This window comes from Dryobates pubescens, chromosome 11 (genome assembly GCF_014839835.1).
Source record: "Dryobates pubescens isolate bDryPub1 chromosome 11, bDryPub1.pri, whole genome shotgun sequence".
Classification (NCBI taxonomy): Eukaryota; Metazoa; Chordata; class Aves; order Piciformes; family Picidae; genus Dryobates; species Dryobates pubescens.
In genome coordinates this window covers 14,260,896-14,288,121 of record NC_071622.1, presented here as the reverse complement: position 1 = coordinate 14,288,121, position 27,226 = coordinate 14,260,896, and the positions used below count along the sequence as shown (strand labels likewise).

The 27,226-nt window shown below is 42.9% G+C and overlaps 1 protein-coding gene across 1 annotated transcript in view; it reads right to left on the bottom strand.

The window, feature by feature from the left end:
* The window catches only part of HMCN1 (hemicentin 1), a 207,908-nt gene that overhangs the window by 132,523 nt on the left and 48,159 nt on the right, over nt 1-27,226 (bottom strand). The window contains exons 5-11 of the mRNA XM_009902656.2: nt 22,710-22,881; nt 21,290-21,396; nt 17,383-17,503; nt 16,557-16,820; nt 15,726-15,870; nt 13,005-13,126; nt 6,382-6,657 (exon numbers count right to left, since the gene is read on the bottom strand). Coding sequence (XP_009900958.2) covers nt 6,382-6,657; nt 13,005-13,126; nt 15,726-15,870; nt 16,557-16,820; nt 17,383-17,503; nt 21,290-21,396; nt 22,710-22,881 — 1,207 coding nt within the window. The remainder of the gene's footprint in view (nt 1-6,381; nt 6,658-13,004; nt 13,127-15,725; nt 15,871-16,556; nt 16,821-17,382; nt 17,504-21,289; nt 21,397-22,709; nt 22,882-27,226) is intronic.

Genomic DNA, 27,226 nt, shown 5'->3' with positions numbered 1-27,226 from the left:
CCAGATCATAATCCCTTGACTGCACGTGGATTTCTACCTCCTCCTGTTTATTCCCCATGCTGCATGCATTGGTGTACAGGCATTGCAGGGAGCGGGCTGGGCACACCAATTCCACCCTGCTGGGGTGGGAGGCCTTCTGGTCTTCATTAGTACTGGCACACTGCCCCACTGGTGCAGGCCCAGCAATAACCCCCATCCCCTTTGATTCTAGTTTAAAGCTCTGTGAATGAGCGCTGCCAATTCTTGTCCCAGAAACCTTTTCCCACCACGAGATAAGCCTTCCCCATGTACAGCCATCCATCCTGATGTACTATAAAACCACTCACTGTCCCAGAACCTGAAGCCCTGCCTATAGCACCAGTCTTGGAGCCAGGTATTTACAGATCGGATTCATCTATTCCCTTCTGTATTGCGGCTGGGTACTGGAAGTACAGAAGAGAAAATGACTTGTGCCCCAGGCTTTTTCACCAACTGTCCCAAGGCCTTGAAGTCTCTTGTCACCCTCCTCACACTACAGGTAGCAGCTGCCTGCAATGATACTAATTGAAAAACATTAATATACACAGCTGCAAAACTCAAGCTACCAGCTAGAATCAGTGAGACCAGATTTGCCCCTCATTAGCCATCTTGTTTTCTCGCTCCAAGGTCAGGAACCAGGCAGGCACATAGAACAGGTCTTGTATGACAGCTCAGTCTGATCTCTTTTGCTTTGGTTCTCCATATCTCAGGGAAGATGTAAGTGGGCAAGAGAAGCACAAGATCCTTAGAATGCCAATTTCATTCAAGGCTGTAGAACAAAATCTTTTAAAGAACACAGATCATGTGTGTAAGAAGAGCCTCACTCCCTTCTCAACAGGCATCCTTACTGGCCATCTGATTTCTATTAAGTTTAAAGCACATTTTACCAATATGCACTGGAATTCCTATTCCATTTTCTACTTTCATTCACAAGCCAAATGAAAGCAGCTTAGGTGAAATATTGCACACAAACAGAAAAACTGTCAGAGGCTCCTGTGTGAATAGCAAGCTGAGAATGGATTTCTTGCAACATAAATAAAGATCAAAACACTCAAGAGGGATAAACAAAAAATAACCTTCATCATTAATCAGCCAGTCACATTCATCTCTACTTCTGGCATCAACCAAGTGAGCCCAATTAAAAAGGAATATTTTCTTTGGACATCGTTATCTTGCTTCAGTCACTTGCCAGCTCTCTCGCCTAGCTGCCAAGTTCCCACTGCACTCCTTCCTAATCCAGCCTCAGCCATGCAGAGGCACAGGGTGTGCTGTCTGGAGTCATCCCTCGCCCTGGCACTCTGCAAATGTTACAGTATAGCACAAACCATGGACACCCCATAACTGCTTATGCCTTAGCTCAGGTAAGTGACACAGAGCAGTTACATTCATGGGTGCTCCTGTGAGACTCTTCCAAGCACAAATTCAACATCTTTAAGCATGGATCTATATGAACAATATTGAGAATACCTGGTTAGGGCAAATCTGGAGCACCCTGTCCAGCTCTGGGCTCCCCAGTTCAAGAGGGACAGTGGAGGGTCACAAGCACAATTAAGACACTGAAACATCTGCCTGATGAGGAATGGCTGAGAGACCTGAGGCTGTTTAGCCTGGAGAAGAACAGCCTGAGAAGGGATCTTATTAACATTTATAAATATCTGAAGGATGGGTGTCACAAACCCAAGAGGTTCCGTCTGAATATGAGGAGAAACTTCTTTGATGCGAGGTTGCTGGAGCCCTGAGGCAGGCTGCCCAGATAGGTTGTGGAGTCTCCTTCTCTGAAGACTTTCAAAACGGACCTGGATGCGTTCCTGTGTGACCTGCCCTAGGTGACCCTCCTTTAGCAGGCGGTTCGGACTCATTTCCCAGAGATCCCCTCCAACCCCTAACATTCTATGATTCTATACACAGATCTCAAAGACTGACATGTTTCTTTCTGGACTGTCTCTTTTCAGAGAAAAGAGAAGAGGAAACAGAGGGAATGAAGAAATGGATTATGCCAAGGAAATAATTTACCTCTTGCCGATCTATGCCGTCTCTTCCCTGGAATTACCCCTGACATAAATACATTTGGGCTGCTCGTTCAGCTCAGGTTTCTGCCCTTTGGCTGAAAAGTACCCAAGTGTTATTACTGCTGGAGTTGAGCCAAGTCACTTACATTGTCTCCTGAATGATTGTTTTCCAACCTGGAGTTCAAGCTGTTATTTGGCTGAGAAGTATCCACAGCAGCTCCCTACAGCAGGCAGCATGCTCACATCTTGTCAGGTGGATCAGTCCCACATTCCCCTGCTGCACAGCTCATGTAGTTGAGTCCACTGACAAAAGATCACTCAGCAGACTTATAACAGCACTGGCAGTTCTTCAGGGCCCTTTATCTCTTAGGTGGGCAGGTGGAACACATCAAATGTGCACACCAAATTATTCCAGGTGTGGCTCAGAGGCTTCTAGCACTTCAACACTAGCACAGATGACTAGTTATTTAACAGCACTAATTGTAAGCAGCTGCTGAAACTGCATTGCAATTGTGATGGTGATACCAGACAGGCATTTAACATTTTTTAAAGTGCATTAAATAAGCAGGCAAAGGAAACCCACCATATCACTGAATCCCAGAAGGGACTTCTGGAGATCATCCAGTCCAACTGCCCTGCTAAAGCAGTGTCACCCACAGCAGCTTGCCCAGGATCACAATGTCCAGGTGGGTTTGGAATCTCTGCAGAGAAGGACACTCCGCAGCCTCTCTGGGCAGCCTGCTCCAGGGCTCTTGCACCCTCACAGCAAAGAAGTTTCTCCTCATGTTTTTCCACCTGGCCAGAGCTGTAACTACAGGATGTATGAATTTATTGTACCTGTACATTCAGATCAAGTATACCCAGGTGGCAGGGTGCCCTGCATACTGCTCATCGGTGAGCTTTGGGGCACAGCAGCTGTTACTTGGTTACCTTACATGGTTCCCAATAAGACAAATGCTGAGTGTTGACTTCTTGTTAACAAACTGCAGGAATTCATCATGTACTGAGATGACTAAACTTAAATATCTCTACTAATCACCACTGTAAACACAAGCAAAAGCTGTAAAAGCCTCTACATACTACACAGCTGTGTTGGAGACACAAAGGACAGTTGCAATCATTAAAAGCGCTTCATTCTCTTACTCATACCAGAACACAAGCAAAACTACCATAAATATCACATTGAGCATCACCTGAATTCCACAGACCTGGGGTTTCAGTATGTATTTGAAATCTCCTCAGCATGCGTACTGTTTTAAATGGGGGAAAAAAACACCGCAACAACAAAACAAAAACCAGAAGGCAAATTGCATCATAGGCTGCATCAAAAGCAGCATGGCCACCAGGTCAAGAGAGGCAATTCTGGCACTTTCCTTTGCTCTGGTGAGACCTCACCGGGATTACTGTGTCCTCCAACACAGGAAGGACATGGACCTGATGGATCAGGTCCAGAGGAGGGCAGTGAAGATGATCAGAGGGCTGGAGCACCTCTGCTACAAGGACAGGCTGAGGGAACTGGGATTGTTCAGCCTGGAGAAGAGAAGGCTCCCAGGCAGGCCTTCCAGTACCTGAAGAGGGCTGCAAGAAGGCTACAGAAGGACTGTTTCCAAAGGCCTGCAGTGACAGGACAAGGGGCAATGGTTTGAAATTAGAGAAGAGCACATTTAGATAGGATGTTACGAACAACCTCTGCACCATGAGGGTGCTGGAACACTGCAATAGGCTGCCCAGAGAAGTGGCTGAGGCCCAATCCCTGGAGATATTCAAGGTCAGGCTTGACAAGGATCTGAGTAACCTGATCTAGTGGAAGATGTCCCTTTTCACTGCAGGGGGTTTGAACTAGATGATCTTTGGAGGTCCCTTCCAACCCAAACCATTCTCTGAAAACATCAAGCTACCAAAACATAACATATTAATCCAAGCTGCTAAATACACACATAGCAAACTCTTATTTTGCCTACTAGACCGGAACAGACCGGAAAGAAAAAGAGTTTGCATGCTCTTGGAATTTCTCTCACTTCAGTGAGATATGTATCATTGAAAAGTTTACAAGACCATCAATGTTTCACACTCCTGGCCAATCTCCAGCCTCACCCAGCTGCAATATGCTCCTGACAACTTAGAGGAAGGATCTGACAAAGCAGGGAATGCCCTTATAAATTCCACATAAAAGCAAACTGTTGGGAGGACTTGAGCAATTCACACACTGCAGCCACCATTTAACAAGGTCCACAGATGAGGGTGTACTTTAAAGGTTAGTCACAACACTCAGAAAGCACTAATATGATCCTAGAAGGCTATAAAACTGCATTCAGAGACATTTCAGACTACTCTGAGCAGTATCAGCACTCCCGAAACAGGCAAGAGTCTTAAACGGGATCTTTGTCTAGCTGTGGGACAGTTACTGACAGAGTTTAGCATGTTCTGAACGCAGAACACGCAACTGGGGGGAAAAGTCAGCTCTCACTCAAGATCTCAGTTTGTATTTGTACAGCTGCTGGCACAGAAATCAGCTGAATGTTCTCTTTCAGAAACAGCAGCACCAAACTCAAAGCTTTCAAAATAAGGCTTTACTACAATCCACTTCAGCATGTCAAGCAGATGCTGGGTTATTTTTAGAGCTACCAATATTCACTCACTGCCTTAGCTCCTACTCCAGAAGGAAAATGGGGATGAAAGCAGTGTTTATTCTCTTATGATCCAAAATTCAGAGATCTTTCTGGAACTGTCCCAACAACAATAACAGGTTTCAATATCAATTTAATTTGACATTCTCAATTGCTTTGCAGCTACACAAAGCGTGAACCATCTCAATCTATTAACAAGACTTTACATTTCCTCCTTCAGAATGTTAAAAATGACAACACTAATAAGCTCTTACTCCTTGCACATAGAGACCCTTTATACTGTAGCTGCCAAATACAAACTGTTTTTTTAAATATACTACTCCAGACTCTGTCAAGCAGTGCAGGTCATATATGACACAATCACACAACAGAAAACCTGATAGAAATAGTTTTGTCGCAGCAAACCAAAAGGATCACAACTAACAGCACACAACCATCCTGATAGCATTCAGCTCCTGCACATAGCTGTTGAAAGGCTGGCAGCAGAGTACTTTTTCCAGGGGGAGGCAAAAAAAAAAAAAAAAAAAGAGAGGCAGGCACTACTGCAAAAAGCTGAATTCAGCTGCAGCTTTGTGTTCCCTACATATTTATTCTAAGCACGTTCCCTACGGATCTACGGATTTATTCTAAGTGTGTTCCTTATGCATTTACGCTGTTCTAGGCATGCTCCCTTCTTATTTATCCATGTTCTTATTTTGTCTTTAATCAGAAATGAAAGAAAATACAACTCAGACTCCCAACTGAGCCTGTCTGAACTGTCCAAGAGGGTTATCTCAGACATATTTCAGAGCTGTTCACAATAACAGGACCAGCCAAAATCTAATTCCCAACTATTTGATGTAACAATTCCATGTATATAAGTGATTTGAAACTCAACATTCTGCTATGGCAGCAGGAAACTTCTTTAGCTTTACCATAAAAAATTGCCAGAAGTAATCTGGTCATTGTGTTAAAGCTCCCAGCTGCTCTACAGGCAGCTACAGGGGGGAAAAACTAGATCCCAGGCGGAGCTCTTCTCTGGATGCCTTTGACACACTTGAGTGCCTCCATGGAAAAAAATCCTGCAGAATTTCAAACTAATTTTTTTCAAAAGCATGGGGAATTTGAGTTTTTTTCATGGCTTTTTACATTCATCCTTGCTAGAAATTTAACAGTTGGAGAGGCACTGGAACAGGTTGCCCAGAGAAGCTGCGGAGGCTCCAAGGCTGGAAGTATTCCAAGCCACAGTGGACAGGGCCTTGAGCAACCTGGTCTAGTGGTAAGTTTCCCTGTCCATGGTGAGGGGGTTGTAACTAGATGATTTTCAAGGTCCCTTCCAACCCAAACCATTCTATGATTCTATGAAATTTGTTGCTAGCATGAAGCAACAGCACAGATCTAGACCTTGTTTGGTCTCACCCATGCTGTCCCAGTCCTGACAGATTTTTCATGTCCTTGCCTACATCAAATCTGGTCCTTTTCAAAATCATGATGAGTTTTTACCTTAGCACTATAAAACAGATACAAGAAGAAAATACATAGAAAAAATCAGAAGTACTATGCTATCAAAAATATTCCACATAGCCAGCCCATAAAATTTCTCAAAGTAGAGGCTGGATACAAATACCAGGGAGTGGTGGGGGGTGTTTAAAAACATAAAATAACATACAGAAGTTACTAAAAGAGACAGCTCACAAGACAAAGAAAACATAAACCACACCAGGCTTAACATGCAGCTTCCTCCTTACCTTGCACTGTAAGGAAAACAGATGCTGTGGTGGATCCCCCCTCATTAGCAGCAATGCAGTCATACTTGCCAGCATCTGTGAGCTTTACAGCCTTCACCTCTAAAGACAGGTTGCTCATCATCCTCATCCTCAGGGGCTCCGTAAGCCTCACATCCCTGCCATTCCTATGCCAGGTGAGGTTGTAACGCACAGTGCTTAATGTCAGGCAGGTCAGGATGGCTGCTTCACCAGGGACAACCGTGATGTTATTTGGAACCTGAATCATGGGTGGAGGCTCTGTGCAGAAAAAAGAGCAAAACCATAGGAGAATGATTTGGGAACTATTACTTCATGGGTGCATTCCTGGTAAATAACTTCAGTACAATACAGTGTAAAAAAACCCAACACACAAACTAATATTGGTTTAATCTTTAAAATCATAGAATGGTTTTGTTTGGAAGAGACCTTTAGGATCATTAAGTCCAACCATTAACTCAGCACTGGCAGGTCACCACTAAACCATGTCCCTCAGCACCAAATCTCTCCAAGGGGCAGCCTGTTCCAAAGCCTGACCACTCTTGCAGAAAAGAAATTCTTCCTCATGTCCAACCTAAACCTCCCCTGGTGCAACTTGAGGCCATTTTCTCTTGTGATAGGATTTGTTACTAGGGAGAAGAGACTGACCCCCTTCTGGCTCCAACCTCCCTTCAGGGAATTGTAGAGAGCCAGAAGGTCTCCATTCAGGCTCCTTTTGTCCAGGCTAAATAACTCTGGGTTCCCTCCCTGCTCCTCACAAGACTTGTGCCTTAGACATGGCTGATGCAGAACCCAGGGCAGAATCCCAGTTTCCTGATGCTACCTGACAGGAGCTTACATCATAAGAACACACCTGATTTAGGTCGAAACTACTGTATCACATAGGATGGAAGCTCACATCATGTATGAGAGAGGATACAGGACTGTGTTACTGTGGTATTTGAGCTCATCTTGCCCTGTGGAAAGTCAAGAGTACCACAGCAAGAAAAGGAAGAGACAGCAAACACCACCAGGTCCCACAGTCTGATCTCTGAGGTGGAATCTGAACTACACACCAGATTTTTACATGCTGTGTATGAAAAAGAACATGTCACTAGCAACTTCTTCTTACAGCAACAATGAAACCAAGTCAGAAGATGCTAATTTACGGGCTGTCAAGGAGCAACCAGCAGCATTTCAAAGTTAGGCCAACTTAGACTTTGCTACTGGTACAGACACAAACCCAGTGGGTTCCAGATATGGCAGGGAAGCTGTTGAACCATGCAGAGTGATGGAAGAATCTGAAGAGGAAGTGAATTAGTGAGAAGCAAAGGGGGAGGCAAAAAGGGATATCAAAGGAGCCTGTGGCACGTTAGTACTCTGCCTGCTCCTGATCACCAGTCTGTCTTGTCTTCCCAATAAATCCACTGTCTGTATGTGATGGGTTGAAATTCTGCCTCCCCAACATTAACTTTATCAGACCAACTCAGCTGGAAGTCAATGGAAGCTGTATTTACAAGCACAACTACGCTCTACAATGGAATGCAAAGAATATGTGCAAAATATACAGTATTTACAGTATTATACAGCTATTTACAATTAGCAAACAACACAAACCCCCCCCAGTCAGAGACCAGGGAAGCAACTCCACTGCCCCCCTGCCACCCCCATCCCAAGAGAGAAAGGAGAAGAGAGAAAGCAGGGGTTAGACTTAACTAAAACAACGCAGCCAAGGTCAGCCAAAAAGCAGATTAATCTCTCCTGAGCAAAGCAAGCACAGAAGAGATCAGAAAAGAGAAAGAATTGTTTTGGTACAGCCAATCTTACAGCAGATATTTCTCCAATGAATTTGTTTAGAATAATCTTTAGTTATCCTTTTTACACCCAATAGTGATTTATTTATATTTTTCTACTTTTCTGCTCAAAATCTGTAACTAAATTTTAAAGGCATAGCCTAAAACCACCACACCGTATCAGCTCACTTCCTATTCCTTCTCTCTGTGTGTCCTGCAAGAACTAACTGCCAGCTACTGTGGGGACCAGTGTGAGTGGACTGGGTGCCAGCTACTGGAGTTAGACCACAGGGTGTAGCACTGTGGGACCAGAGTCTGAGTACCAGCTACTGGAGCAGGCAAGAATCTGGAGCAAATCTGGACCTTCCCCAAAATTGGTGTGTGCAAATTTGTTAGCAGACTTCAAGCTGGAACAGCTGGCAAGAGGATCTGGACAGAGGTACTGGGGAAACAGAGGGGTGTGGCAGTACTCAGATGATCTGCAAACACACATGTGGCTCTAGAAAGCAGTGCATGTATGCTCTCACTAGAGAGTTTCAATCCTTACATCCAGTAAGAAGGATGGGAGGTAGCTCTTCCATGCAGTGCAAAAAATCCTACACATAGCTGCTGCTGAAGGCAGCCTCCTGTCTGTGGCAGCATGTGGAGCTGGCTGCATCACTGTTGCCCTCTGTGTCTGCAATACCTGCTCAGCTTCACCACTAACAAACGTGTAAACATGAAAGCAGAAGCAGCAGTTTCCAAGTTTTGGGACCAAGACTCTCAGGTCCCTTGAGTTCATGGGACTGAACTCCAACAGCAAGGCAGGAACAATTCCTGGGCTGGAGCTGCTCTAGGCAGCAGCCACTTATGACACCCCTTAACAGTTTCCACTGCAATCTTAGGTAGATTTCTAATCTTTTCCATCCTCTCTGTAGTACTTTATGTTGTAACTTTGATGCTTAGAATCACAGAATGGTTTAGGTTGGAAGGGATCTTTAAAGATCATTTAGCCCAAGCCTTCTTTGAAGGGCACAGATAAAGGAGACAACATGTAAATGCTGGAGAACAAAAATACACTACATATCAATTGACACATTACAAGCATATATATATATATATTAAAAGCATATATAGTTTGTGAAAAAGGAAAGTTTACAATGAATAATGTTCTTTGTGGGATGCTTTAGCAGAAATATGACAGCTGGGAGAGCTGTGAGGATAGCAGGGAATTAAAAAGTCTGTATTTATTAGGAGTGAAAGTTACTTCTAAGCTCAGGGGCAGTCATAACTCCTCCTCACTTTAAGTCTCAGATGGGGTCACAGATGAGGTTCACAAGCTTTATGCTACATCTAGATGTGTGCTGAGGGACATGGTTTAGTGGTGACCTGGCAGTGCTGTGTTAATTATTGGACTCGATGATCTGAAGTCTCTTCCAATCAAAACAACTCTGTTCTTCTGTCTCTGCATAGCAGTGGATCACTCACTCTGCATGCTGGGTGTGCAGCTCTGCTCCCACACAAACACTGCCCCTGACAGCAATCACCTTTATTACCAGAACTGGGTATTTTAACACATGCAGAGGAGAAGCAAGAAAAGCTACACTTGCTTACATAGAATGGAGTTCCTCCTCTACAGTTTAGGCTTAGGATTGGTTGGAAGAAAAGACAAATCCTTTCCATGGGCATCTCACCAAGTGTATTAGTTAAACAAAAAACAGAGAGAGATGAAGGCCAGCATAGAACCCAAATCCTGTCTTTTGATTACCAGCCTGGTGGGGCACATCTTTTGGATGATACCAGCCCCTTACCCCAACAGTGTACACGCACAGAGCAACCCCCAGCCAGACTCCAAGCTGAACTCAGAGCACTTCTTCACTGGTACTTCAGTTAAGGAGCCTGCAAAAACCTAACAAGCCATTTGGTATTTTAAAGATTTAACATCAGTAAGACAAAGGCAAACTCAAGTGTTTGCTTTTTCTGAAGCTAGAAAATGTTGGCACAACTCCAATACTTTTCACACAGCAGCTGACAAGATGGATTATCTGTGATACTCTGTCTGTCAGCTGGGCAAACTAAGGAGGCTTGAACAGATTGTTTACTTTGCTTAATGAAGACATTTCAAGTAATTTTCTTCCAAATATTTGTATACAAGGATTTCAAAGCATCTCCCTCACATTAATCCTCTGCATGGCTCAAGACAGAACTAATTACTGATGTTTACATAGTGAGTCAGTCTCAGTTGCTCTCTCAGTGCTCTGTAAATAAGAGGATACAGGAATTTTTCCCCTCATCACTCTTGACTTTAAAGTGCTACCAGTATCACAAGGAAAAAGTTAGGGTTCTCTTTCAGTTTTCCCTGGAAGCATGGCTGTAACTTCTACAACTACTTCTAACTCTCTACAGTTCCCTGAAAGGAGGTTGTAGCCAGGTGGGTGTTGGTCTCTTCTCCCTAGTAACAAGTGATAGGAGGAGAAAAAATAGGCTCAAGTTGCACCACGGGAGGTTTAGATCATATATTAGATTAAACTACTTCACAGAAAGGGCTTTCAAACACTGAAACAGGCTCCCCAGAGAGGTGGATGTGCTTAAAAGATGAAGAGATATGGTGCTGAGGGATGTGGTTTAGCCCCAGACTTGGTAGAGTTAGTGAACGTTTGGACTTGATCTTAAAGGCTTTTTCCAACCAAAATGATTCTGCAATTCCAGACCAAGAATCTTTGTTCCCACAACTTCTGGGACAGAATATAAGCTTCTTGTTCTCCAAAACATAGTTTAAAACAAGCATCTAGGAATGCCCCATCTGCCTGAAGGACTTTCATAGACAATATATGAGTGGTCTAGTTAAGCTTGGGTAAGCATGGATATAACTGCCTTATTCTATGAGTACTTTCTACAACTAAAAGGATATTGGTCTCCTCAAATTTACCAGTTTGTGTAAAAGCGTAAATGATAACCCACTTCCTTCACTGAAAGGGTTCTTAAAAGCTACAACAGGCTCCCCAGGTTGAATCCCCATTCCTGGAGGCATTTAAAAGATGCAGGGATATGGTGGTGATGGACACAGTTTAGCATCAGCCTTGGTGGAGATAGAGAATGGTTGGACTCAATGGTCTCAGAGGTCTGTTCTCAACCAAAACAATTCTATGATTCTAAGAGGGCTGTTTCTGTACAAATATTGCCTTGCATGGAACCAATGGTATCACAGTGGTTTCTTTGAACTTGTCATACTGCAGGGAAAGGAAGACCTTTGCCTGGAAAAGAGAAGAACTGTTCAACTACAGAGTGGGTTATTTCAGGGAATACAGAGTCAGAGTCTTCTCACAGCACACACACACACCAAAAAAAAAAAAGCCAAAGAGAGATGAGAGTCTGTGGTCAAAACACAGAGGGGAAAATTCTGACTAGACATGCAAAATACTTTTCTAGTTTCTAATGGGTAGTTAAGCACTGAAGGCTGCCTGTGGAACTTGTGAAATCTTTATCCTTGGAGAGGCTCAAAGTTTGATCGGATGAATTCCTCAGAAATGCAATCAAGCTTGGAAGTTAATTCTGCTTTGAGCTGTGAACTGCAGTAGGTTACTTCCAAAGTTCCCCCAGCCCAAATTGCTTTGTGATTCTACAATTCATAACCCAGGTTATGAAGCCAACCTGAATTAACTACTACAGGAGATAAATTACAAGGCTACTTTGATGTCAAATAGTTACACAAAAGCCTGAGGCAGAATTCCAGCTGCTGTTCTGAGCTCTGCCATCCTCACTGCCACTCTAAATGAACTGATTCAGCTGCAGTGGTTTCCCTAGAGAGGAGCAATAGCTTACACTTCTGCATGACACATGGCTGACCAACACAAACAGAAGGCTACAGCTAATGGCTTTGTGTTTCAAAATAGGAATTATTTTACCCTTTCCTCCAGACTCCACAGCACCTGTGAAAAATGAAGTGACAAAATTTGGGTTTCATCTACCCATCCGCAGACATAAATAAGCTGCTCTTCTTGATTTTTCCTACAGTCAAGGTAGTAAAAAAGATTTCCACCACTCCACATTACATGAAAGCCCTCCACACCCCCCATCCCAGAAGGGCATCATGGTGCTGTAGTGTGTCCAGAGAAGGGCAACAAAGCTGGTGAAAGGCCTGGAGCACAAGCCTTGTGAGGAGCAGCTGAGGGAACTGGAGCTGTTTAGCATGGAGAAAAACTGAGGGGAGACTCCATTGCTCTCTACAAGTCCCTGAAAGGAGGTTGGAGCCAGGTGAGGGTTGGTCTCTTCTCCCTGCTAATAAATCATAGAACAAGCAAAAACTTCACAGCAGTGTTGGAGTCCCAGTTCCTGGAGGGATTTCAGAGCGGTGTAGCTGAGGAACATGGAGTAGTGGTGACCTGGTAGTGCTGGATTAACAGTTAGACTTGATGATCTTGAAGGTCTTTTACAGCCTAAACAGTTCTATGATTCAAAAATTACAATCATTCACTGAATGTTGTTTAAGAAAACCCAAACTTTTGAATGCTGCTTTGGTAGTTCCTCATCTCTCAGAAAAACACATACACACAATTGAGTAAAGGTAATTGCTACTACAGGTTGAAATTAAAATGAGAACAATTGAAATTTGAGGTTCCATTTGCTGCTTCTACAGGCCATGTCTTTTCTGCAAGCCCACCTGGTGGAGGGAACTAATTAAAACAAATCCAAGATAAGTATTTAAAACAGATGTGTTGAAAAACATCAGCACACTCATGTACTTGGGTGAGAAAAAGCACAACACCCTTAGTAATGGAAATATATTTTAGTAGCCCCAAATGCTCCATTCTCTGTTCTAGCAGGATGTTTTAGCACACTTGATGGACCTCGACCCACCTGACACATCCAGAAATGTCTGTGCACGGCCGCTTCCTGCACTGCTGGTTGCTATGCATTCATAGAAGCCTTCATCAGACAAGGAGACCATGGCAATTTCCCAGCTCATACTGGATGATTCTCTGGAGGAAGAAAAGGGCACACTCGCTAAATTCCTGAAGGAATCAAGAGGTACAAGGACTGACTGCAGACTTTTAGGAAGTTCTCACAATAATGAAGAGGAAATCTAGACCCTCTGATAAATTAAATTGGACCTAGCTTTATGCATTTTACTTCAAGAAACAGCATAACCATTGTCAGGATTCTTTCAAGTATTAAGTTGGTGCAGAATCTCTCCCCTGCACATTATAAATGTGCCTTTAACAGGCAACTGCTTTTAACAGTCAACAGTTGTCTGACAGTAACTAAATCTAATGTATCCGCAGTCATTAAAACAGTTTCTGGCACTCTCCTGTTGCATTTACTACCTGAGAAGACACCCTTCTTTAATGCCAACGAGTTTCCCTGTAAAGCCAAACCTGTGACTCATCCTCCCAGACTGAACATCTCAAACTCCCAGGCACAAAAAGGGACTACACATAAAGGAGAGCCCATCCCTTACCAGATACAGGCTGCTTTTCCCTCTATATGCAAACCCACTGTTGGGTTCACACAGCTGAGGGGGCAACAGCATCTACCCTGTCTACAAGATGACTACATCCAGGCAGTTCTCTGTGCTGTAGAGACCATCCCAAACATTTACAATGCAGCAAAATGTGAAGGATCAGTAGGGAGATGACCAGCTTCTGCTCTGCAAGCTGCACCTCTGAACATATCAACAATAACTACAATAATCTACAACTGCATGTTGACTGCCTAACCACGCAAAAATACACAGCACAACACAGAGAGAAGCAGAACTGATGGATTCAAGACTGAAAATGGAGGGCTTGATACAGGAGAGGTGTGAGCAAGATAACATAAAAGGAATCCAGAGAAATACCAGCAGGTTTTCTATAAACTATAGGAAGGGCAAAGCAGTAACACCACCTATGTATCACACACAGTGTTCAAGTACATAAGAGACTAAAAGCATAACTACACTGCTGGCTGCTTAAAAACAAACATTCTGACTGCTTCTCAAGGCACAAATCCACATCTTGTACAACTAATGGTGCAACAGACACGCAGATGAGGACACAAATGAGCAAAACAGTGGTGGTTCTGCAGTGTCCCAGTGCTCCCTGTGGCGTGTTGCTATGGTGCATAAACAAAACTGATGGGTGCTAAAATATCCACCATAATCTTGGCAAGTCTTCCCATGTTATGGGAAAAGCACTGAATTAGAGAAGCCTTTGTCTCTCTTTTGTTTGGCTGGATAGATTGATTTATCAACCTGTAAAGGACAGATAGAATAAAACAGACTTGGAGTAGGCATGGAAATTCACTGCTATAGCAGCATGAGACAGGCAATGCAACTACCCCTGAGAACAGCCTATAGTGACCTTAAATGGCTTCCCACTTCTCTCTTACTTTATACTTACTCTAGATATCCTGTATATCACACACCAAACCTAGGACATCTTCCCCTGCAGTGCTGGCAAACAGGCATGGCATAACTACCAACACTACAGTGTTTCTTCCAAGGGAAATGTGAGAGACTTCTCTTTTCCATGAAAGTGTTTTTAAAATTAAGTTATGCAACTCTGTTCTTCCTCATTCCTGATTTTTGCTCTATGCCAACATGGAAGCCTTCAGAACAGAAGAATACAAGGAAATATGTCCAGAGTGGAATACCATGGCAAACAGAGACTTGGCCAGTGGAAAATACTGAACACATGGCAGCAGTGAATAACACACACCTCAAGGCATCTGCTGCACACCTTGGCACAGACTCTAAAAAGCACTAACTGCACACGAGTCTTTACAGCATGCCTTATTGGAGTAACTTAGCACATTTCAGCATCAAGTCATTTATTTACCCAAATCATAGAATGGTTTGGATTGGAAGGGCCCCAAAGACCACCAACCCCCCAGACAAGCAGGGACCCCTCCTATTAGACCAGCTTGCTCAAGGCCTCCTGGCTTTCAACACTTCCAGGCTTGGAGCCTCCACAACTTCTCTGGGCAATCTGTTCCAGTACCTCTCCACCCTCATAGGGAAAATTTCTTCCTAATATCTAAATTCCTAAATCAAGCTGCTTCCAGTTGAAAGCCATTACCCATGGTCCTGTCACTCCATGCCTTTATAAAAATTCCCTCTCCAGCTCTCCTGTAGCCCACTTCAAATACTTTTGGCCATGAAAAGGTCCTCCTGGAGCCTTCTCTTCTCCATGCTGAACAACCCCAACTCTCTCAGCCTGGTCTCACAGCAGAGAGCTTCCAGCCTTCCTATCATTGCTGTGGCCTCCCCTCTGGCCCCACTCCAAAAGGTCCCTCTCTCTGCTGTGCTGAGGACTCCAGAGCTGACCCCAGTACCGCAGGTGGCATCTCAGCAGAGCAGAGGCACAGAATCCCCTTCCTGGACCTGCTGCCCATGCTAATCATCTATACAAAGTGGACATCCTCCTCAAATATGTGCATACATGTACATTATAAATCTCTCCCTAATTAATATCACCTAAAATAACAGAATGGAAGCAAAAGGTTATAAGCAGTATGTAATATTGAACAATTGATAGAAATCATAGAATATAAATAGGAACTAAAAACAGGATTGGGAAACAAAAGGTCCCTACTTACCTGAAGAACTGATCCACTCCTAGTTTTACTCCATTTTTAGTAAACCGCTGGGTAAAAGGTATAAGACTTTCTACATGGCAAGGAACAGATCCTGGCTGTAAATAGTATCCTGGAGTCATGGTGGGCATTGTAACTTTTGGAGCATCTGAAGAAAACAAATGGTCCCCAAAAGATTATTAATTAACAGGTAGCATAAATCCTATCTTTCCCTTTGATGAAAAGGAAATGCCATTTCTGATAAAGATGTACTTACTAAATAACAACATTAATTTGTCCATCACAATCTAGAGATAGATTGGTTTGGGAAGAAACAGCACAGAAAGTACTTGTACAGATTAGATAAAGATACTAAATGTCAGTCCTAACTGATACAGATGTAGAATCAGTCAGGGTTGGAAGGGACCACAAGGATCATCTAGTTCCAACCCCCCTGCCATGGGCAGGGACACCCCACACTAGATCAGGCTGTCCAGAGACTCATCCAGCCTGGTCTTAAACACCTCCAGGGATGGGGCCTCAACCACCTCCCTAGACAACCCATTCCAGGGCTTCATCACTCTCATGGTGAAGAACTTCCTCCTCATGTCCAGCCTGAATCTCCCCACCTCCAGCTTCATTCCACTCCCCCTAGTCCTATCACTACCTGATATCCTGAGAAGTCCCTCCCCAGCCTTCTTGTAGGCCCCCTTCAGATACTGGAAGGCCACAATAAGGTCATCTTGGAGCCTTCTTTTCTCCAGACTGAACAGCCCCAACTCTTTCAGTCTGTCCTCATAGGAGACAAATATGTCAAATACACATTCAAATTCAAATCAAGCTGAAATCTCTTACCAGGAGTAATACTAGAAAATGAAACACTTGAGACTCTCTGAAAAAGGTAATCATCCTTGTCATAGCCAGTGATTTTAACAAAAAAAGCTTCATCTGGTGGAATGAAGTCAGAAATATTCCACAGTCCATAGGGCTTTCTGTCAGGATAGTATTTCACAGGCAAGGTCTTAAGAAGCTCCCCTGTAATGCTCAGAAGTTCCAGCCTGTCTACTCTTGCTGGAAGAAAGATCCCTGTGGTATTCAGCAGAACAAAGGTAGGAATCCCTAGAGAAAAAAAATAATGAAATAAGTGCTATTTTAAGTGTTAAGAAAAATAAATAAGTGGGGGGGGGAAGGAAAGGTTAAATTCCACAGGTATGGCTCATTACCCCATGAATGCACCATTCAGTTTCAACCCTTGCTAAGCAGCAAAACCTGAGGTTATGCTAAACTGTGCTCTGCTGATTAGCTGTCAGGAGACACAAGGCTGATGGGGGTTAAATTACTCATTTCCAACAGGTGTTTCTGAAATAGCAGCCTCTTTATTAACCCCTCACTTTGCCCCACAGCCAAAGGTGTCTTCTGAAGCTCCAAAAGCAACAGAGAAAGCATTGTAATTTTGAGGTATTTCACAGTTAAAAAAATCTGGATTAACAGGCATAAAAAGCTCAAGCTAATAAGAAAACAAAACCCCACCCATAATGTGGTCTCACAAATTCAAGGCTCAAAAACCAACCAATAGCAACCCTGGATTTATCTCAAAATTCATCTGAGAGACCATCATAAGTTCTACTTTTGGGGGCTCAAAACCAGTTACTGCTTAGCATGGACTGAAATGGAAACAAACCTTGCACTGGCCTGCTGGATGTTTTTTTAAAGTCTAGGGTTGGCTTCCTAGAGAACCCAGCTCGGAAGTCGATAGTGCTGAGCCCTGTGATCCGAACGGAGTGCCGACCGCTGCTTGAAGTCTGAAAGGGCAACAGAGACCACGTGCATGAGGAGCAGTTCAGGGACTGCAACAGCTTTGAGCCAGCCACTGAGTTCAGTGGACAGACTTCAGCTTTCAGGCAGAAAGGAGGTTTATGTCAGAAACTGTACATAAAAACACCTTTAATAAAGCTTTACTTTTACATACTGGACACTACAATTGCAGTATCAGCAGAAAGCAACAACTGGGGAAACACACAGGAACCACCAGTGCTTGTCGCATGCCAGTGACTGCAATGGGAAACTGAAGGATTTTGACCATTACAAAGATTACTATAAAACAGCAAATAAAACACAAGTCAACGGAAGGATCAGTGTAACATTTTTACTGATATTGGAGCACTGGAAATAAATAGTTCACTAAGCATTGCACCTTTTCATTTATTAGTAAGCTTCCTTCTGAGATGTACACAAAACTCATTCTACCCATGAGGCACACAAAAGCACCACTGGCACTGCGTATCATCCAACAAGCGCCAAGCACAGACCAAGCTCAATCAATCCTGTGTATTAAAGGTTCTTCTCTTTTCCAGCCAAGGTCTCAGTGGAAAGCAGAGAGTGCAGAATTACCTCTGACCTCTGCTCTCCACCACCCACCTTGTTATTCTGGCCAAATTTAGCAAGAAATGAACCACCCACTCTGGAAAAGCCTTTGCTTTTCTATGTTTGAGGGTACAGGTGCATTTATGCAGGTTCTCAATCTTAAAATTATTTTGAGTTACCTTCTTTAAGTCACTTTCTTCCATTCTGTGATGAGAAAGAAAAGAAAATCTGCTACTTGCCAAGACTGCACAGGAACCCAAGGCTTTTTGTTCTCACCTATCCTACAGCTTCCAGGTGTTAGGAAAAAAGCGAGCAAAAAAACCCAAACAACTGCTGCAATGAGCCTGGAGTAAGTAGGTTTTTTTTCACAGACCCATGGGCAATTTCAACCAGAATAGAAGGACAAAATAAAGATCAAAAGGCTGTGAAGAATGATATCTAAGCTATCTGATGCCAAGATCAATCTGCAGTTAGTAGAAGCTACTCTGAGGTTTTGTTCTGGGAGATGACACAACACATGAGACTTGTAGTGTGAACTAAAAATCAGTATTGGCATGAAATCATTCCACCAAGCTTTACCTGTGCAGAGAGCATTATCTGATCCATTCTCAAGTACATGATTCCTTCAGCTCAGTAACCACCTCTGGGAACACTGTATGTGAATATTCAATTAAATAGTTGTTTCTCACAGCCAACAGCCTAGGGACAGCCATTTAGACACTGTGACAAATCGATGTCTATCTGATTTAAACAGCCTTTACTTGCTTCTATTTGCTTAGCCTTCCACCACCAAAACCTCCCCACTAAAGCCTTTCTGATACAAACCAGCTGCTAACAATACAAAGAAATACCTCAGTCTGCCAAACAACTCATGTTATCGAGTGTTAATTGGCAATTAAAGCTTCATTAGACAAACTCAGTGGTAAAGTTTTCTTTTTATAGCTTTGGGTATCTGTATAAAGAATTTATGACATGAATAAACTTTGTGAGAAGTTTTTTAAGTCTTCAGTCACAGCCTTAAAACCTTAGTGCAAACAGAACAAGCCAGTGACTAAAGCCGAGTAAACAATCCACAGAAAAAGACATGAGGAAATTATGGCTCTTGCCCAAAATGCCTTTTTTTTCTTCTCTCCTTTTCTTGTTCACACAGATGAGATAACTCTACACAGCAGGGAAGTCTTCAAGGCATTGCTCAGCTGAAGAAGTTATGGCCTATTGATTAACCACAGAACTGAAGGCAGCTGATGGCCCCTCCCTTATTGCTTCCTCTCCATCACTCACTCCCCATTTCAACTGAAAACACACAGCAGGTAAGAGCTTAAGAGGAGGAATGAGAGCTTCCAGTGCTGCTGTCTTGAAACTTGCAGGTTATTGTGATTTGCAAGATGCTGGATGCCTCCCAAACTGCTCTCAGGAAATCTTTTAAGAGGAGTCCATAGTACAGGTCTGTGTGGGAGGGATTTACCAAAAGTAAACTTCATGGAACAAAATCCTAGAATAGGTCATAGAATCATAGCTTAGGTCACTGAGTCTAACCATTAACCCAGCATTTCCAGGTCACTACTAAACCATGTCCCTCAGCACCACAGCTACACGACTTCGAAATCCCTCCAGGGACAGGGATTCCACCAAGGGCTTCCCAACACTTTTGAGGAAAAAATTGTTCCTAATGTCCAGTCTAAACCTCCCCTGGCACAACTTGAGGTCATTTCCTCTTGTTTTATCACTTGTTACTAGGGAAAACAGACTGCCCCCACTGGCTCCAACCTCTTTTCAGGGAGCTGCAGAGCACCCCTCGGCCTTCTTTTCTCCAGGCTGAAAGGCCTCGGTTCCCTCAGCTAGTCCTCACAAGACCTGTGCTCTAGAACCTTCGCCAGTTTCGCTGCCCTTCTTTGGACATGCTCCGGCCCCTCAATGTTCTTCTTGGAGTGAGGGATCCAAAAGTGAACCCAGTATTCATGGCCTGTCTTCTATTAAATGAGCCCAACTCCCTGTTGAGGCCCCATCTCTTGGTAGGTGTCTCAGCCACAGGAGCAGCAGATAAATTTAGGCCCACAGCTAGCTGTGGAAGTGCACAGGCTCATCTCATGTGATTGCTCTTTGAAAAGACCCTGTCACCTTGTAAACCAAGGGTGCTGCAGCAGACCTGGAAGGAAAGCTTCTTTATAAAATACATACAGATGCACAAGTTTGATGTCCTCAGAACTGAGGTACATGAAGGCAGCTGGAGGCTTCCTGCAGCACAGGTGTGTGGTTTACATTATTTGAATCTGTGCTTTCAGAACTTTACTGAACACTAACATTTGTTCATGCATTAAGGTGGGATCTTTTTGGACTGATCATTCTGCAGTTGATTTAGTAGTGGTTAATACTGTTAGCTGACCATGATTTAGCATACTAAAATGACAAGTTGTTCCACTCCCAAACGGCAAAACAAGACTCCATCAAGCTACACAATTGAATACTAAGGCACTGACTGTAGAAGAGTTCTCTCAATATCCATTATGTCTGATGTTACTGAATCCAGCAGGATACAAACTTTTGCCTGTTTGTTGGCATCTCTGCATCAGGTTTTTCAGCATTTCTGGTCCAGAAAGCCTGGAGTTGTTGTGAACAAAGTGCAGGACTTGGCACTTGGTCTTGTTAAACCTCATTCCACTGACCTCAGCCCATCTAACCTGTCCAGATCTATCTGCAGAGCCTTCCTACCCCTCCAGCAGATCAACACTCCTGCTCAGTTTAGAAATGTAAATACTATCTTGTCATTTTTGAAGGGGAAGTCACCCATGAAAGACACCTTTATAGCTAGGTTCCCAGTGAGGTGTGTGGTGTCTCTGCCACATGCACAAAGGTATTTTGAGAAGGATTGTTACTCCACATACAGCACCTCAGGAGAGCAGCCTCATGGAGAAGGCCTTGTGGCTGAAAAGCTGGACACAAGCTGGCACTGTGCACACTGCCCAGAGCCAACCACATATTGGGCTGATCCCCAGCAGCATGGGCAGCAGGTGGATGAAGGCAATTCTGCCCCTATGCTCCACTCTGCTGAGACCCCACCTGCAGTGCTGGAGCCAGCGCTGGAGTCCTCAGAATAGGAGAGACATGGACCTGGTGGAGCAGGGCCAGAGGAGGCCACAACTACAATGTGAAGATACTAAATCATTATACAACCCCCTTACATAGGCTATAGGACAGGTTATTTGTGATGTCTGCAATAACTTTACCGTAATTGTCCATGTTCCAGGCTCAGGATCTCTGATGTTTACCACCTTTGCAGAGTTATGGATATTTAACAACTCATTCAGTCCTGATTCTTTACTGATCTGCTTGCCTAGGAAAACAGGAAGTAAAGAGAGTGTTGAGTAAATACAGTATTGCCTAAAAACTAGAGTAAATAGAACACTGTTCTTTTGTACTCATGTATTTTTGGGACTAACTTGATACTGAGCAGTCAATGACATTTGGAACACTCAAAATTCCCTGTAATTCTCTGCCAGAATACTAAAAATGCTTATTTGTTTTCACTCTTTTCATTCAGTTAGGAAATTTAATACAGCCTGCAACAAACAGAGCTGTAGGAAACACAGAAACTGCAAGTAAAACAAGTCCTCCATGGGAAATACTCAGCTTTCAGTGAAAAGAAGGAGCACAGAAGCAAACTCCCTCAAAGGAGATCTTAGAGCAGACTTACCCTAACCTAGATGCCAGCTGCCAGCCTGCTCACTCCTCCAGCCTCTAGACCTACTTCAAGTGGGATAAAACCCATAAGTAAAAATATTGATAAGCCAGGTTCTCCTGGCAGTGGTAAAGAGTGGGAATGCATACAAGATCCTCACAGGGAATTCAGCCTGTTTGACATCACAGACATCAGTAAGAGAGTGCAAGTCTTCACATTGCACCACATCACATGTATCTTGGTTTGGAGAGCAAACATCTTTCAAGCAAACAAAGAAGAATGCCTCAGTCAAAAGCAGACTAGATTATATTGCAGGGAACCCATCTTGTGCATAAAATATTTCCAAAATACTAAAACTTAAGCTACATCCTTAGCCAAAAGCCATTCAGAGAACACAAAGCATGATCTCAGTTTATTTCTGGAATGCTGTTTCAGGTTGCTAAGACATCAACATAACAGTAAACAGTAGATTTGTTCAAAACATCTTCAACTACTAATTAGCATCCGAATCTGCCATTGCTTTCCCCATCACACATGGTTCAGCTGGAGATAGAATAGGCACAAGGCAGGGTTTGATTCCAAATGCTCTCATAATTCAAAGAATCCAGACCTTGATTTACCTTTCACCACATAAAAAAACCAACCATCATGCATAACCCCTAACTGAGAGTTCAGTGACTACATAAATATTTGAAAAACAAAAGTGTCACAAGTTTGGTGCAAGAAAGCAGATGGAGGTGGTCAGAACAGGAGGATGCCCTGTTTTCTCCAAGTCAAAAACCTGAACATTTGGAACAATTCAGATGTCAGAAGCACATCCATACAAAGATCATTTATTTCTTACATAAAATCAAGTTTAAAAATATCCTCAATCACAAATCCAACCTTCCCTAGTGGACACAGCAGAGGTGATTTTTTCCCTCTCATTCACTTTTTGCTATCACAAAAGAAGGTATAAACTACTTCACCTAATGGATTCTGAATTTCAATTGCTGGTGAAGGACCACTCAAGGACACTGTGACCTCTCTCAAACTTGGATCAAAAGGGATCTGCCAAGTATTGACAGCCATGGTCAAATGGTCTGTAGACAAGAGATGCACTTTGGAGGCTTGAACTGCTTCTTCAACCCATTTTAACACCTAGAAGAGAAAACAACAGTTACTGCTATACTGGCAACACTATTTGCTGATGAAATACTCTCTCTGCTGTCATGCTAATTTTTATTACAGTAGAAGTTCACTGCTTTCACCTATGGCCTTCTCACTACAAGAAAGACAATGAGATTCTGGAGAGTGTCCAGAGAAGGGCAATAAAGCTGGTGAAGGGTCTGGAGAACAGGTCTGGTGAGGAGCAGCAGAGGGAACTGGGGTTGTTTAGTCTGGAGAAAAGGAGGCTGAGGGGAGACCTCATTGCCCTGTACAACTCCCTGGAAGGAAGCTGGAGCCAGGTGAGGGATGGTCTCTTCACCCTAGTATCAGGTGATGGAACAAGAGGAAACGGCCTCAGGTTGTTCCAGGGGAGGTTTAGGTTGGATATTAGGAAAAATTTCTTTCCTGAATGAGTGATCAGGGATTGGAGCAGGCTGCACAGGGAAGTGTGGAGTCACCATCCCTGACATATTTTAATGGCCATGGTGGCGTTAAGTCAATGGCTGGACTCAATGATCTTAGAAGTGTTTTCCAACCAAAACAATTCTATGATTCTGTGAAATATGACCATGTAAGAGCAGGGCCACATGTCCTCTCCACAAGGGTCTGCATAAGCAAGGGACTTAGGCAGACTTTGAACAGAACACACAAAAATTGCAGTAAAATTAAGTATACCACTCTGAAGCCCTGCAGTAACACGATGCAAGAGAGTACAGTTTCTGCAACAGCTACTGAGCAACTCTGTTTACTTTAGACAAGCCTGGAAGAGGAATCACAAGGCTTCAAAAATATCCATGTAAATGTACATTTTACCTTTAGAATTGATATATTTGAGTCCAAAAATGCTTCCAGAAGTAATTTCAATCTGTTCTACTCACATATATTGAGACAAGTACAACACCTTTTTTGTACTAGGTATATGGAAAATTTAATTCCAGGATCTCCACTCCACAACTAAGTTTTTTTAATGAACTGTAAAATTTAATGAACCTATATGAATTTTCACAAGAAAGGAGTCTTCCAGTCTAGCTTAAACTCATTTTGACAGACTTAGGCAAAATAAATGAAGTCAAAGGTAAAGCATCATCGCAGGAGCTTTGCCAATATACATAAGAATTGGAATCACATTGGTATTTACACACACAGTCCTTTCTTAGACTCAGAAAGGTTAATATTACATACCTGAAAATTTGGTAAAATGACATTGTAACACAAATATGATGGAGAGGAAAGAAAAAATACCTGTTATTCCCAAACTGCTTTTGTTGTTAAAAACAAAACCAACCAACCAAAATGTCAAACAAAACAAAACAAAAAAACCTGCAACTAAATTAGGGAACATTCTAGCTCCCATGACATATTTTTAGGGTCTTCTAGTCACCACTACCTCACCCCTAACTCATGATCATCAACCTGGGATGCCTCTTTCTGAGCAGCAGTCACAGTAACTGGCAGAGCGGAGGTGGCAACCCACCCATCCAGTAACCTGTTCCAGTATTTCACCACTCTCATTGTGAAGAACTTCCTCCTGAGATCCAATCTAATTACCCTGCTCCAGCCCCCAGCTCTCGCAGCCTGTCCCCATAAGGGAGGTGCTCCAGCCCTCTGATCATCTTTGTGACCCTCCTCTGGACCTACTCCAGCAGGTCCATGTCTCTCTCTAATTTGTTCAGTTTTCTACTAAAAGCACTATATTACAGGGAAAATAAACTAGACTAGAAAAAAGAGATGGAAGAACTCACAACTCTACCTAGGTTAATCTGTAAGCAATACTAATGCTTATAAAGCATCATTCCACATAAAAATCAACACAAGGTTCAAGACTGCTCTAAGCCATTCCTGCATTGAAAGAGAAGGGATTTGTTAGAATGAATGATAAAATTACTACCACAGAGCATGCATGATCTCAGTGATCCCAAAGCACTGCGCTGACCTCTGATAGCTACCCCAACAAGAAAAATGCAGAGCACTGGCAAGGGCACTATTCCAGCAGCTCTTACTAAAAGATACAAACCAACATCTAGAAGCAGTCATGCTGATTATGGAATGCATCAGGAGCCAAACAATCATCTTCTCATTGGCTCTTTCCTTGGGGTGCTCAGGTTTTATATGTTCATGAGTATAGATAGGGATGGTGAGTATAGACACATGAAGGAATTGCTTCTGAGGTGAAACTGGCATGAGTCCACCAGGAAACCTTTCTCATCCATCCTTGGTGGTTCTCATCCTTAAAGTTCACTACTCCTACTTAATTGTTTCTGGGGCCATGCTGCAACTCACATATTAGAATCATAGATTCATCAAAGGGATCTGGATTGAAAATAGCCCACCAAAGAGAGGGAAGATGTTTCAAACCCCAGTCACCAAAACTCCACAGCACACAACAAAAGAGTTTCTTACAGTTCCTTCCATCCTTCCAACTCTAAACCCCTTTTTGTGTTTGCTAATTACATCCTTTGGTCTACAACATCATATTCATTTAATTTACAAGGATTCTGACTCCATCTCCCCCCTTTGCCCCAAATTTTTACTCGCATTTTATAAATAAGAATGCTCACTCAAAAACTATCCAACTCCAGCAGACTGATTTAAGGTTTGAGTTAGAATGTAAATGTGAACTTAATGCAGTAAATCTCACATTGTTAAAGCAGTAACACAAACTGAAAGAAAAAAAAATCATCTATTTTAACACCCCTTTGCTTTCAGGAGGTTTCAAAATGTCAGCTTCAAAGAAAAATAACCCTAACTCTTGGATCTTTAGATCAGTTTAAACCAGAGGAGTTTAATGAAGGGATTTTTCAACTGGATGGCTGAGTACATGCTAAGTTTTGTGGTCCCTGCTGGAACTAGATAATTTGCAGGGAATGAAAATGAATTCTGGGAGATGTAAAAATAGTTGAACATTTACCAAGATCCAACAAGAGTCCAGAACAAAGACTCAGCTCAAATTTTCCTTTTTAAATCTTTAACAAGTTGCTTTTTTTCCTTCACAAAAACCAGTCTGCTACTATGTAAGAGCTTTCCAGACACCTTTACTCATCTGCTACAGTTCGGGGATTTAGGCAATGGAATAGTTGTAAGATCAAAAGCGTTGCCATAGTTTCATCTCAGATGGATAACCTGAATCTCGAGGATACTAAATTTCCATCTGTGTATCTACCAACATGAGGGCATTTACCTGCTCTTGAAGCACATCACGAGGTTCTTCTGTTTCTGATTTTACCTTTTAGTATCAATGGCACACACTTCATTCTGTTATCAATGTGGAAGGTGACAGGGACCAGTCAGAATGCATTTTTTCAAAGGAGATAGTGGTTAGTGGGTCACACTCTTCCACCCAGCACAACTTTAATGGGAGTTAGCTCTTTCATCTCTCATTCCAACAGCTAGGTGGTCAGATGAGGACAGAAATATAAGAACCATAGAATGGCAGAATTGTTTCAGTTGGAAAAGACCTTTAACATCAAGTCCAACCATTCTCTAACTCTACCAAGGCTGGTGTTAAACCATGTCCCTCAGCATCACATCTGTGCCTTTGAAACACCTCCAGGGATTCAACCACCTACCTGGGGAACATGTTCCACTGTTTGAGAATCCATCAAGTAAAGAAGTTTCTTTTAATGTTCAACTTAAATCTCCCCTGGTGCCTCCCCTGGAGGCTATTTCCTCTCCTCCTATCACTTGTTACTAGGAAGAAGAGAAAAAAACTTGCTCGGCTCCAAACTCCTTTCAGGGAGTTGTAGAGAGCCAGAAGATCTCCCCTCAGCCTCCTTTTTTCCAGGCTGAACAACCTCAGTTCCCTCATCGGCTCCTAACAAGACTCATGCTCTAGACCTTTCACCATCTTTGTTGTCCTTCTCTGGACATGCTCCAGCACCAAAGTGTCTTTTTTGTAGGGAAAGATTGATGTCACTGCCAGGATTCTAAAGGTACCACCTCCTACTTCTGTAGCTCCTACCACTTGCTGCTTGTAAAAGATAAAATAAGAAGAATTTGCATCTTCTTCCACTTTTGACATCTACAAAATAAAAGCAAGGAAGCCCACAAACACGTACTGTTTCTGAAGAATCCTAGCATATTTGGGGGTGGAGGGACCTTTAAAGGTCATGGAGTTCAAAGAGCAGATATATGCATTTGATATTTTGACCTGTTCTGAGTAGAAAGTGAAGTGAAGCAGGGAAGGCTCAAGATCTTCGGGAAGTCCAAGCAGCACTAAACATCAGTCATGGACATGCCAACTATATCTGAACTTAGGTATATGGAAATGTATTTCCTCATGTAAATACATATTGGTCTATTCATACAAAGCATGATTTTTAGATTCTCCAGTTCCTAC